Source organism: Camelina sativa, chromosome 15 (genome assembly GCF_030686135.1).
Source record: "Camelina sativa cultivar CO46 ecotype springtype chromosome 15, ASM3068613v1".
NCBI lineage: Eukaryota > Viridiplantae > Streptophyta > Magnoliopsida > Brassicales > Brassicaceae > Camelina > Camelina sativa.
In genome coordinates this window covers 2,035,283-2,046,699 of record NC_141894.1, presented here as the reverse complement: position 1 = coordinate 2,046,699, position 11,417 = coordinate 2,035,283, and the positions used below count along the sequence as shown (strand labels likewise).

The window sequence follows — 11,417 nt, the reverse complement described above, 5'->3', positions numbered from 1 at the left end:
AACTTCCGTAAGCATTGAGAGTTGAATCAGTTCAGGTATTTTGGAAAAGTTAGCAACAGATAAAGTTAATACTATAAAGTAAGAAACACTTTTAGACTTTGTTAGCGACTGGCGAGTCAATATTTGTCTAATAAGTGGGGACAAGTTTGACGCAAGTGGCACACATCATTGGTTACAGAGAGAGAATTAGGTAGGTGATGGACAAGTCTACTAAATATAGCTTTTCACAATTGAGTATTGTTTTCTTTCTCTCTAAAGACACACCAGACCAAGAAACCAGGCACCATAGTTACAAAACAAACTACTAGAATGATGATTGCAAGCTCTTCTGGTATTGTTTTCTTTCTCTTGTTGTGTTCCCTCGTTCTACACACTCTTGCAGCATCTCCTAGGCTTCTTCACTATTGCCGTCTTGACCAAAGGGATGCTCTTCTCGAGTTCAAACACGAGTTCAACCACGACGAGTTTACAGATCCATTGTTAAGTTCGTGGAACCAGAGTAGTGATTGCTGTCTTTGGAGTGGTGTCACGTGCGATGCTAGATCCGGCGAGGTGATTTCACTTGACCTTGTTCATGTCCTTCTTAACAACCCTTTGAAACCAAATAGTGGTCTTTTCAAACTCCAACAACTTAAGAACCTAACTCTTAGTGATTGCCGTCTCTATGGAGAGATTACTTCTTCACTAGGAAACCTTTCTCGTCTCACCCATCTTGACCTTTCGAGTAATCAACTGACAGGTGAAGTTCTTGCTTCAATCAGTAACCTAAACCAACTTAGAGACCTTTTAATTTCTGATAACAGCTTTAGTGGTGATATACCTACTTCATTTGCAAATTTCACAAAGCTGTCTACTCTAGACATCTCAAACAACCTATTCACATTGGAAAATTTCCCTTTCGTACTACCAAATCTAACCAGCTTGTCCTCCTTAAACATTGCCTCTAATCACGTTAAATCCACGCTTCCATCTGATTTGAGCAGACTCCACAACTTGGAATATTTTCTCATGCGTGAGAATTCTTTTTCCGGGACTTTTCCTACATCTTTGTTCACGATTCCTTCGTTACAGTATGTTGATTTGGAAGGAAACCAGTTCAGTGGACATATAAAGTTTGGGAATATATCTTCATCGTCTAGTCTTTGGAATATATACCTTGCTAATAACAAATTCGATGGTCCAATCCCTGAATCTGTATCTAAGATTAAGAGTCTCATAGCACTAGATATCAGCAACAACAACTTAGTTGGGACAATCCCAACTTCTATATCAAAGTTAGTCAACCTCCAGCATCTTAGTCTTTCATACAATAAGTTACAAGGCCAAGTACCAGGTTTCATATGTGGATTGATAACAGCGACACTTTCCCACAATTCTTTCAACAGTTTTGGAAAGCCATCATCATCTTCCGGCCGAGAAGGACTGTTTGAGTTGGATCTTGGTTCAAATTCACTTGGAGGACCATTTCCGCAATGGATCTGCAACCAAAGGTTCTTAAAGTTCTTGGATTTGTCCAACAATCTTTTCAACGGCTCAATCCCTCCTTGTTTTAAACATTCAACTTATTGGCTTAAAGGGCTTGTTCTACGTAACAACAGCTTCAGCGGGATCCTTCCAGACGTATTTGTCAATGCTAGCATGTTATTCTCAGTTGACGTTAGCTTCAACCTGTTGGAAGGAAAACTTCCAAAATCACTGATGAATTGCTCTGTTATTGAACTTGTGAATGTGGGAGGCAACAGAATCAATGACACTTTTCCATCATGGTTGGCTTCTCTGCGATCGTTACGTGTCCTCATCCTCAGGTCTAATGCGTTCCACGGGTCTTTATATCATGACCACGTATCTAATGGGTTTCAACATCTGAGATTCATCGATATATCACAGAATGGTTTCAGTGGAACTTTGTCACCTTTGTATTTTTCCAATTGGCGTGAGATGGTGACATCTGAGAGCTCTGATCTAGGTACGGGGGAAGTGTACATGGGGGAGGAAGGGCCAGAGTTCAGCCATAGTAATTCGATGACTATGATATATAAAGGAGTAGAGACAGAGTTCTTAAAGATCCCATATTCGTTTAGAGCCATTGACTTCTCTGGAAACAGATTTAATGGGAATATACCTGAATCCATTGGTTTGTTGATTGAACTGCGTCTTCTCAACTTGTCAGGCAACGTATTCACTGGAAGCATCCCTCAAGCATTGGCAAATTTGACAAACCTCGAGACGTTAGACGTGTCTCGTAATCAGTTGTCAGGTCACATTCCTCGAGACCTTGGTAGCCTCTCTTTTCTTTCGACGATGAACTTCTCCCACAACCTTCTCGAAGGTCCAGTCCCACAAGGCACACAGTTTCAAAGCCAGAACTGTTCTATATTCATGGACAACTTCAAGCTCTCCGGTCTCGAGAAAATCTGTGGCAAAGCTCATGCCCCGAATTCTACACCACGAGAATCCGAGGAACTGTCGGAACCAAAAGAACAAGTGATAAACTGGATAGCAGCTGCTATAGCCTACGGACCTGGTGTGTTCTGTGGATTAGTTATTGGACATATCTTTGCTTCACACAAACACAAGTGGTTCCGTCGAAACAAGCGCAGAGTAGTAGTCATCAAAAGTGCTCGTTGAACACCATCATCTCTCATAATATGTTCGTTGTGAAATCTGTGAGTGTTGTTGTACTTTGTGTTTGTAAATTTTTACCTTTTGGTATTTGTAATAATAAACTGCTTCCGTCCCGTGGAATCTAATCAGAAGATGAAAAATCTCCAATAATTTTTGGACTAGTGTGACGTGTGCGGGTTGATATGCAATTATCTTTAGTTATGCACATTATTTAAGATTTTTAATAATATGGGGACTGTTTTACAATTCTCCCTAAATATACATCTATCTTCTTCTCACAGTGTTGTGTGATTCTCCTGCTTATCGCCGGCGATGATTCCTCTAACTCTTTCGTCGCCGTCTCTGACTCGTCTCGTTTTGTTCACCTCACGTTACTCTCACACTCCGTTCCTCCGCAATTTCAACTCGCTCCCTTTGATCAACCGGAAATTACCGTATAACAAACCCCCTTTTGGCGTGAGGTGTCATGCTAGTAGCAGCAGTTCTTCCTCCTTCACCGCAAAGTCTTCCAAAGAGATTCGTAAGACTCAAACCAAAGTAGTCGTTGACGAGAAGCTTACCTCGATCCGGCGGCTGTTCTCTAATCCGGGTGTTGGAATCGATGCTTATATCATACCTTCACAAGATGCACATCAGGTTTTTTTTTCCCTTCTAAACCTGGTCTTTCATGTATTGTTATAAATTAGGGTTAGCTTGTGAGTGATTACAAATTGGGATGTGAATACAAATTGAATGTGAAGTTCTGAACTCAGTTCCTTGATGCTTTTGCAATGTCTTCCAGTTTGCATCTTTCAATGATAAATTGTGTTTGGAATTCATGAAATTAGCTTTGCTCGTAATTTTGGTTTTAGTAATGTGTTGCTCTTTTGAGGTTATGGGAAAGTCACAAAATCTATATATTTCTGCTTCTAAATGACTAAATGTATCCCTAAACTGCTGTACTAGAGCGAGTTCATCGCAGAGTGCTATGCGAGGAGGGCTTATATATCAGGATTTACTGGAAGTGCTGGTACGGCTATTGTCACCAAGGACAAGGCAGCTCTGTGGACAGATGGCCGCTATTTTCTTCAGGTTTTGGCATCCTTTTGAAATTTTTGATTTTTATCTTGTATATACATTTGAAAGGAAATGTGAGGTTTCTTATCTACGTTCGCTGCAATTAATTGTATCAAAGGCGGAGAAGCAATTAAACTCAAGTTGGAGTCTCATGCGTGCTGGTAATCCAGGAGTTCCCACGGCAAGTGAATGGATAGCTGATGTTTTGGCTCCTGGTGGAAGAGTTGGTATTGACCCTGTAAGCTACTATTTAAACCTTTTAAATTGTGTCTCCTGTTACTTATACTTAGATAGCTTCAATATTTGTAGTTTATGATTTGTATTTACAATACTTTGGTATTCATGAAGGGAGCAGTTTCTTTTTTCCGCCGATGCTGCTGAGGAATTGAAGGAGGTCATAGCCAAAAAGAATCATGAGTTGGTTTACTTGTACAATGTAAATCTTGTGGATGAGATATGGAAGGACTCAAGGCCAAAGCCTCCAAGCAAGCAAATAAGGATACATGACTTGAAGTATGCTGGTGTTGATGTGGCCTCAAAATTGTTGACTCTGAGGAATCAAATTATGGATGCTGGCGCATCTGCCATTGTGATATCCATGCTTGATGAGATTGCATGGGTGCTTAATTTGGTAATACTCTAGATTAGCACCTTACCTTTGAATTTATTAGTTCTGCGCCACTAATCTCAGCTTATTCTTCACTAAGGTCCCAATTTATTGATGTTGTATTGTGCTTTTGCTGATTGCAGAGAGGGAGCGATGTTCCACATTCACCTGTAATGTACGCATATCTGATTGTAGAGGTTGACCAAGCCCATCTCTTTGTAGATAATTCTAAGGTAACAGAGGAGGTGAAAGATCATTTGAAAAACGCAGGGATCGAAATCAGACCTTATGATTCCATTCTTCAAGAAATAGATAGGTAAGAAATTGATTGTACATGTCCATTTATAAGCTTCAGAAAAAGGAATCTACCTCACTTTGAGTTTTCTCAGTCTGGCAGCACGTGGAGCTCAGCTTCTGATGGATCCATCATCGCTCAACGTAGCTATCATTAGTACCTACAAATCTGCGTGTGAAAGATATACGAGGAATTCTGAAAGCGAAGAAAGAGCTAACCTTAAATTTACTGATAGCTCCAGCGGATATATTGCTAATCCCTCTGGCATCTACATGCAATCTCCTATTTCGTGGGCAAAGGCCATTAAAAATGATGCCGAGCTACAGGGAATGAAGAACTCTCACTTGAGGTAGAGAAACCCACTGCAATACCATCTTTCCCTAATCCATCCGCCTTTAAAGTATTCAAGTTTCCTCTTGAAGATTTTGGTTTCTTTTGTACTTTCAAATGCTAAATAACTTAGGTTGACCAAATTTATATGGAGATATGCTGCTGCTCTAGCTCATTTCTGGAAAATTTTGGTTCCTTTTTCTTTTGTATGTGAAATTTCTTTGGCTCACCACTTATTTTATGCAGAGATGCTGCTGCTCTAGCTCATTTCTGGGCTTGGCTGGAAGAAGAAGTGCATAAGAATGCAAACCTAACAGAGGTAGATGTGGCTGACAGGCTCCTTGAATTTCGTTCACTGCAAGATGGTTTTATGGATACAAGCTTCGATACAATAAGTGGTATGATTATTGTCATCTTCCACTTAGTCAATATACACTCAGTGAGTGATATGCATTCCTTTCCTCAAATTACTCTTGCAGGTTCCGGTGCAAATGGTGCTATTATACACTATAAACCCGAGCCAGAGAGCTGCAGTCGTGTAGACCCTAAAAAACTTTTTTTGCTGGATAGTGGCGCTCAATATGTTGATGGAACAACAGACATCACCAGAACAGTACATTTTAGTGAACCTTCTGCACGAGAAAAAGAATGTTTCACTCGAGTTTTGCAGGTTGGGGATTTGGCTCATCTTTTACCTATCTTGAACAGACAAACCTGTGTGGGTTGCTGTCTGATTGGGTTTTTGGTTGTAGGGTCATATAGCTCTTGATCAAGCCGTGTTCCCAGAAGGTACTCCTGGTTTTGTATTAGATGGGTTTGCACGCTCTTCTCTGTGGAAGATTGGACTTGATTACCGCCATGGTACTTTATTCGATCTTTTGACCTTTCTTCACGAACAACTTTTTGTTAGGAACTCATGCTGATCTGATATCTTTTCTGCCTAACAGGGACTGGACACGGCGTAGGGGCTGCACTCAATGTGCATGAAGGTCCTCAAAGTATTAGTTATCGGTATGGAAACATGACCCCTCTCCAGAATGGCATGATAGTAAGCAATGAACCTGGATATTATGAAGATCATGCATTTGGGATCCGAATTGAGGTGCGACTTGGTCACCAGTCCATGACAGTCTTTATAAGATATATAAGATTAGTTAACAACTGTATGGTCTGCTTTTGCAGAATCTCCTTCATGTGAGAGATGCTGAAACACCAAACCGCTTTGGTGGAGTTACATACCTTGGATTTGAGAAGCTTACATTCTTCCCCATTCAGGTATGGAGTGATACTGATCCCCATTCGTCTGATCTAACTCGCATTCATCTGGTCAGAGGAACCTTCTGGTTTTCTTCTAGCTTTTCCCTTGTCCTTACATTTGATCTCACTCACTAAACCTTGCAGACAAAAATGGTTGATGTTTCTTTGCTATCTGATACTGAGATTGACTGGCTTAATAGTTACCACGAGGAAGTCTGGGAAAAGGTTAGTCCACAAAACAACTTTTGACTTACTTTCTCCAAAAGACAAGTAGATGAGTCTAAGACACAAGGCCTGCATGTGCCTTCAAAGCAAGGCATATCAACACATAAAAAAGGAAACATGGTTTTGATTGTCTTATTAGCGTAATAGATCAAAGTCTTTTACATACAGCTGCAGTTTTTTGAACCGGGTAATATTTCTTTGGCAGGTTTCACCATTATTGGAAGGTTCTTCAACTCAGCAGTGGCTCTGGAACAACACAAGACCGTTAGCCAAACCATGATCAAACCCCGCCAAGTGTTGTTTCCACCTGCAAACTTAGACTTGATCCTTAATGATTATAACCAGAATCTGCTCCTTTTATATTGATCGTGTATTCGTGTGTGTAAATTACAAACAGAGAAGTATGATATATCCTATTTCCTGTATTTTACAAAAAGAAGTCCCAACTTTTACTAAATTTCTCGAATTGCATAAGTATCTCTTCCAGAAGCTAAATTCAACCCAACCTCGCAAAAACTGAAATTAACGGTCGGCGAATGAATTCGAGATGGGTGATTCAGAAACTGACCTCTCACCCTCCTCTTTGCTTGTCTACCATTTTGTGCCCTTCGAAACTCCTAATCCGGCAAAGCCAAGTCTCCACTTTTCTCCTCAATCATGTCGATATGAGCCTTCTCTTATCCATCTGCGGCAGAGAAGGGTGGTTTCCTCATCTGGGTCCTTGTCTCCATGCTTCCATTATCAAGAATCCTGAATTTTTCGAGCCTGTAGATGCTGACATCCATCGAAACGCTCTTGTTGTTTGGAACTCTTTGCTTTCTCAGTACGTAAAATGTGGGAAGTTAGTTGATGCGCTCCAGTTGTTCGACGAAATGCCCATGAGAGATGTTATCTCGCAGAATATACTGTTTTATGGGTTTCTGAGGAACAGAGAGACTGAGTCTGGTTTTGTATTGCTTAAACGAATGCTTGGGTCTGGTGGGTTTGATCAAGCGACCTTGACGATTGTTTTATCAGTTTGTGTTACGCCAGAGTTTTGTTTGGTGACCAAGATGATTCACGCTTTAGCAGTTTTAAGTGGCTATTATGACAAGGACATATCTGTGGGGAACAAATTGATTACATCTTATTTCAAATGTGGGTGTTCGGTTTCTGCGAGACGGGTTTTTGATGAGATGGCATCACATAGAAATGTCATCACATGGACAGCTGTGGTTTCGGGTCTGATAGAGAATGAGTTACATGAAGATGGTCTAAGACTGTTTAGTTTGATGCGTAGAGGACTGGTCCATCCAAACTCAGTAACTTATTTGAGTGCTCTGGCTGCTTGTTCAGGCTCACAGAGGATAGTGGAAGGGCAACAGATTCATGCCCTTTTGTGGAAATTTGGGATTGAATCAGAATTATGCATTGAGAGTGCGCTAATGGATATGTACTCTAAATGTGGAAGCATTGAAGATGCGTGGAAGATCTTTGAGTCCACTGACGAAGTTGATGAAGTTTCCATGACTGTGATATTAGTTGGTTTAGCACAAAATGGGTCAGAGGAAGAAGCTATACAGTTCTTCATTAGAATGCTTCAAGCTGGTGTAGAGATTGATGCAAATGTAGTCTCAGCTGTTCTTGGTGTTTCGTTTGTCGATAACTCTTTGGGTCTAGGCAAGCAACTGCATTCTTTGGTTATCAAACGAAAATTCTCTGGTAACACCTTTGTCAACAATGGACTCATTAATATGTACCCAAAATGTGGAGATCTGATTGATTCACTAACTGTCTTTAGACGAATGCCTAAGAGGAACTATGTTTCATGGAACTCGATGATTGCAGCATTTGCTCGCCATGGTAATGGATTAGCTGCCTTGAATCTATACGAAGAAATGATTACACAAGACGTGAAGCCTACAGATGTTACCTTTCTATCTCTACTTCATGCTTGTAGCCATGTAGGGTTGATCGATAAAGGCCGAGAACTCTTAAACGTGATGCAAGATGTCCATGGGATCGAGCCTAGGACAGAGCATTATGCCTGTATTATTGACATGTTTGGTCGTGCTGGTCTTTTGAAAGAAGCAAAGAGCTTTATAGACTCATTGCCTATCAAGCCTGATTATAAAATTTGGCAAGCATTGCTTGGAGCTTGTAGTTTCCATGGTGAAACAGAAGTAGGGAAATATGCAGCTGAACAGTTAATTCAAACTGCACCTGACAGCTCAGCGGCCCATATCTTGATGGCCAACATTTACTCATCCAGAGGGAAATGGAAGGAGAGGGCGAAGACGATCAAGAGAATGAAAGCAATGGGAGTGACTAAAGAAACGGGCATAAGTTCGATTGAAATTGAGAATAAAACACACAGCTTTGTAGTTGGGGACCAACTACATCCACAAGCAGAGGCTATATATGATGTTCTGGCTGAATTGTTTCCGGTTATGGTAGATGAAGGTTACAGGCCTGATAAGAGGTTTATTCTCTGTTATACAGGAGGCGACAGAAACGGCATAAGTGTCTTAGTTCCTTAACGCCATGGCGTAAGTTTGATTTTGGTAGAAGACTCTCTAGCTGAAACAGAGTCTTCGCTGTTTTGTCTCTCTATCTTAATATATGGACATTTGTCTGGTCACCGGTTAACGCCATAAAGGGAAAACTTAGGGAAGAGACATGGTAGGAGTCTAAGAGATACAATGGAAGGTCTTCATGTATTTGCTTCGGTACCTAGAATCTCTTTCTTTTCCAATTCCAGAAATTCAAAATCTCAGCGATTCATCCCCAGTTGCAGAGAGAAGAGCAGAGAAGATCCACTCTCTAGCTCTTCACCGTACTCTATACTTGGCGTAGAGCCAAGCTGCTCATCTTCTGAGCTAAAGGCAGCTTTTCGTGCCAAAGTATGCATCCAAGAATCACTGATCTGTACTTTTCTTTCCGCTAACTATTTCCTTTTGATACGATTTGTAAATGGGTTCTGAGTTGTTCTTGGCACATTTTTAACTTGTCTTTGTTATTCCCCTCCTAGTTTCTCAAGTTTTGGATTTTTCATGTATACCAGTCTTGTTGACCATTTTGTGCTTTGCAAAGGTGAAACAATACCATCCTGATGTAAACAGAGAGAGAAGCAACTCTGATATTATGATCCGTCGCATAATCCAGGCATATGAGGTCACATTAACTTGTTCTACACCATGTGAGCAGATTTGGCTATAACTTACAGTAGCTCAAAAGTATTAATTTTTTTGCAGATGTTAACAAACTATAGCCGGTCAGAGATAATTGAAGGGTATACTCATAATACACTTTTAGCAAAATCTATTAAGAACACAACATAGGAATGATTTTGGAATTCGACCCAAAACAACCAAGTAATGTTTTTTTTTCTTCTGTGTATTGCATACTAGAGAATGCTTGGACCCTTTTGACCATCCAGAGTGTGAGGCACTTGACGTGTTTGTGAATGAAGTCCTCTGTGTTGGAAAAAGTACCAAACTTGCTTCCTCTCTTTTGTATTTAGCTCTTTTAGTTGCTCCAATTCTTCTTGAACATCGTTTGGAGAGAAGATTTTTAAAAATTATGTTAAGAATGTATACTTGTTTCTCCCCAATTTCAGGATGTTCGTACCCATGCTTTAAAACAGCTCCTCAGGTCTTCTCATGTGATACAACTGGAACAGCTCGAGCAATGTCCCAAGGTACGGATGGTATTACTCCCTCCATATTTCACCCTCTATATAGCTCCGTTTCTTCTAATAATATATGCTGCGTATATATGATCAGGGCATGGCGAAGATAACCGTTTACAATCTGCAGTTAACCAGTGCCCGAGAAATTGCATACATTATGTCACACCATCACAGAGAATTATTTTAGAAGAGTTACTTGACAGGTATATATATATATATATGCTTCTCTCTACCCTCCTTGAGATATTTTCTCTGTGATTGTGAATACTCATTTCTCGTCCTAAGTCCAGTGTCTTGGGAAAACCTTATGATTGTTCCGCGGAATCAGAATTTCTCTATGCTCTTATCGTCAAAGCTCAGTTTGAGAACAATCGGTACCAGAAGCCAAAAAAGAAACAACCTGAATCTTCAGGAAAACATGTAGACTGGTTCTGAAGTTCAACATTATAAGTCCACCGAAGAAGTTTCCATGACTGTGATATTAGTTGGCCTAGCACATATATAATGGGTCAGTCCGTCAGTGAACGCAGCTATACTGTTCTTTATTAATATGCCTTCAAGCAGGTGCAGAGACTGATTTCTTTGTGCAAAATTCTCTCTTAAACTGAAATTTATATACTTAATTATTAAACTGAACATTAATAGGATTTTGGTTTTGAACAAAAGAAAAAAGTGCTCAATGATTGATAACATTGTTCCGTTGGTTAAATGAGTAATCTTTAAACTTAAATAGAGGAAATTAGAGCCTGGCAATTTTAGAATTAGCACAAAACGTTGCCTTATTCCTAACACTGTAAACCAAATAAATAAGTAAATAACCATAAACCCAAAAAATAAAAAAAAAGTCATGAGAAACGAAATTCAATGAAAGAAAGAAAAAAAAAAAAAAACTAGAACTCCCAAAAAAACAAAGTAACATATCACTTATTCTTCTCAATTTTGATCTTTAACACCCATCATTTTATATTTTTATTTACTCCACTTTCTTTTGGGTGAGGTTCACATCATCAATCTCCTCATCCTCATCCTTCTACGAAATGTAACAATATTACATCTATAAATAGTATAATGTAATAATTTTATATGTATGAATATTAATATATTATAGTTAACATTTTTATTGCTTGTGTTTATCGAATTGAATGTGATGAAAAATATTAATAGTGTTTGAAGGAGGTTTTATGTAAATAACTAGAGAGATAATCTTGGTGAAAAGTTTAAAAATATCTCCACAATATGAAGACTTGTATTTTAATAGAATTTAGAGAGTAGTTAAGAAATATGCTAATAGTATGCTGTATGATTTTTAGAATTCGTATAAATTAAAAGCGGTAATTTTTCATGGCATTAGA

The 11,417-nt window shown here is 39.4% G+C and overlaps 4 protein-coding genes across 7 annotated transcripts; all 4 read left to right on the top strand.

Annotated features, from left to right (window-relative positions):
- The first annotated feature begins 207 nt into the window (after positions 1–207).
- LOC104744669 (receptor-like protein 30) lies at positions 208–3,102 on the top strand. 2 transcript variants are annotated; one of them, XM_087488179.1, is made up of 2 exons: positions 208–1,490; positions 1,599–2,786. In XM_087488179.1, the coding sequence occupies exons 1-2, from the start codon at positions 310–312 to the stop codon at positions 2,626–2,628; spliced, it is 2,211 nt and encodes a 736-aa protein (XP_087344305.1). In that variant the 5' UTR covers positions 208–309; the 3' UTR covers positions 2,629–2,786. The 2 variants fall into 2 exon arrangements, with proteins under 2 accessions (XP_087344305.1, XP_010464058.1); XM_010465756.3 differs by adding an exon at positions 2,907–3,102 and having other exon boundaries at positions 209–2,666.
- LOC104744671 (aminopeptidase P2) lies at positions 2,917–6,852 on the top strand. The gene is made up of 13 exons (XM_010465757.3): positions 2,917–3,261; positions 3,571–3,696; positions 3,800–3,919; positions 4,037–4,312; positions 4,432–4,604; positions 4,678–4,932; positions 5,160–5,311; positions 5,393–5,583; positions 5,666–5,774; positions 5,861–6,015; positions 6,096–6,188; positions 6,315–6,395; positions 6,601–6,852. The coding sequence occupies exons 1-13, from the start codon at positions 2,938–2,940 to the stop codon at positions 6,673–6,675; spliced, it is 2,130 nt and encodes a 709-aa protein (XP_010464059.1). The 5' UTR covers positions 2,917–2,937; the 3' UTR covers positions 6,676–6,852.
- A 46-nt stretch (positions 6,853–6,898) lies between these two features.
- Positions 6,899–10,712, top strand: LOC104744672 (chaperone protein dnaJ C76, chloroplastic). 3 transcript variants are annotated; one of them, XM_087488182.1, is made up of 7 exons: positions 6,899–9,277; positions 9,468–9,548; positions 9,629–9,666; positions 9,785–9,864; positions 9,994–10,074; positions 10,160–10,268; positions 10,356–10,712. In XM_087488182.1, exons 1-7 carry the CDS (start codon positions 9,077–9,079, stop codon positions 10,498–10,500), a joined length of 735 nt encoding a protein of 244 aa, XP_087344308.1. In that variant the 5' UTR covers positions 6,899–9,076; the 3' UTR covers positions 10,501–10,712. The 3 variants fall into 3 exon arrangements, with proteins under 3 accessions (XP_087344308.1, XP_087344309.1, XP_087344310.1); XM_087488183.1 differs by having other exon boundaries at positions 10,351–10,712; XM_087488184.1 differs by having other exon boundaries at positions 9,022–9,302.
- On the top strand, positions 6,932–9,013 carry LOC147926205 (pentatricopeptide repeat-containing protein At3g05340). Its single transcript, XM_087488181.1, has one exon. It carries the CDS (start codon positions 6,932–6,934, stop codon positions 8,912–8,914), a length of 1,983 nt encoding a protein of 660 aa, XP_087344307.1. The 3' UTR covers positions 8,915–9,013.
- Positions 10,713–11,417: the final 705 nt, after the last annotated feature.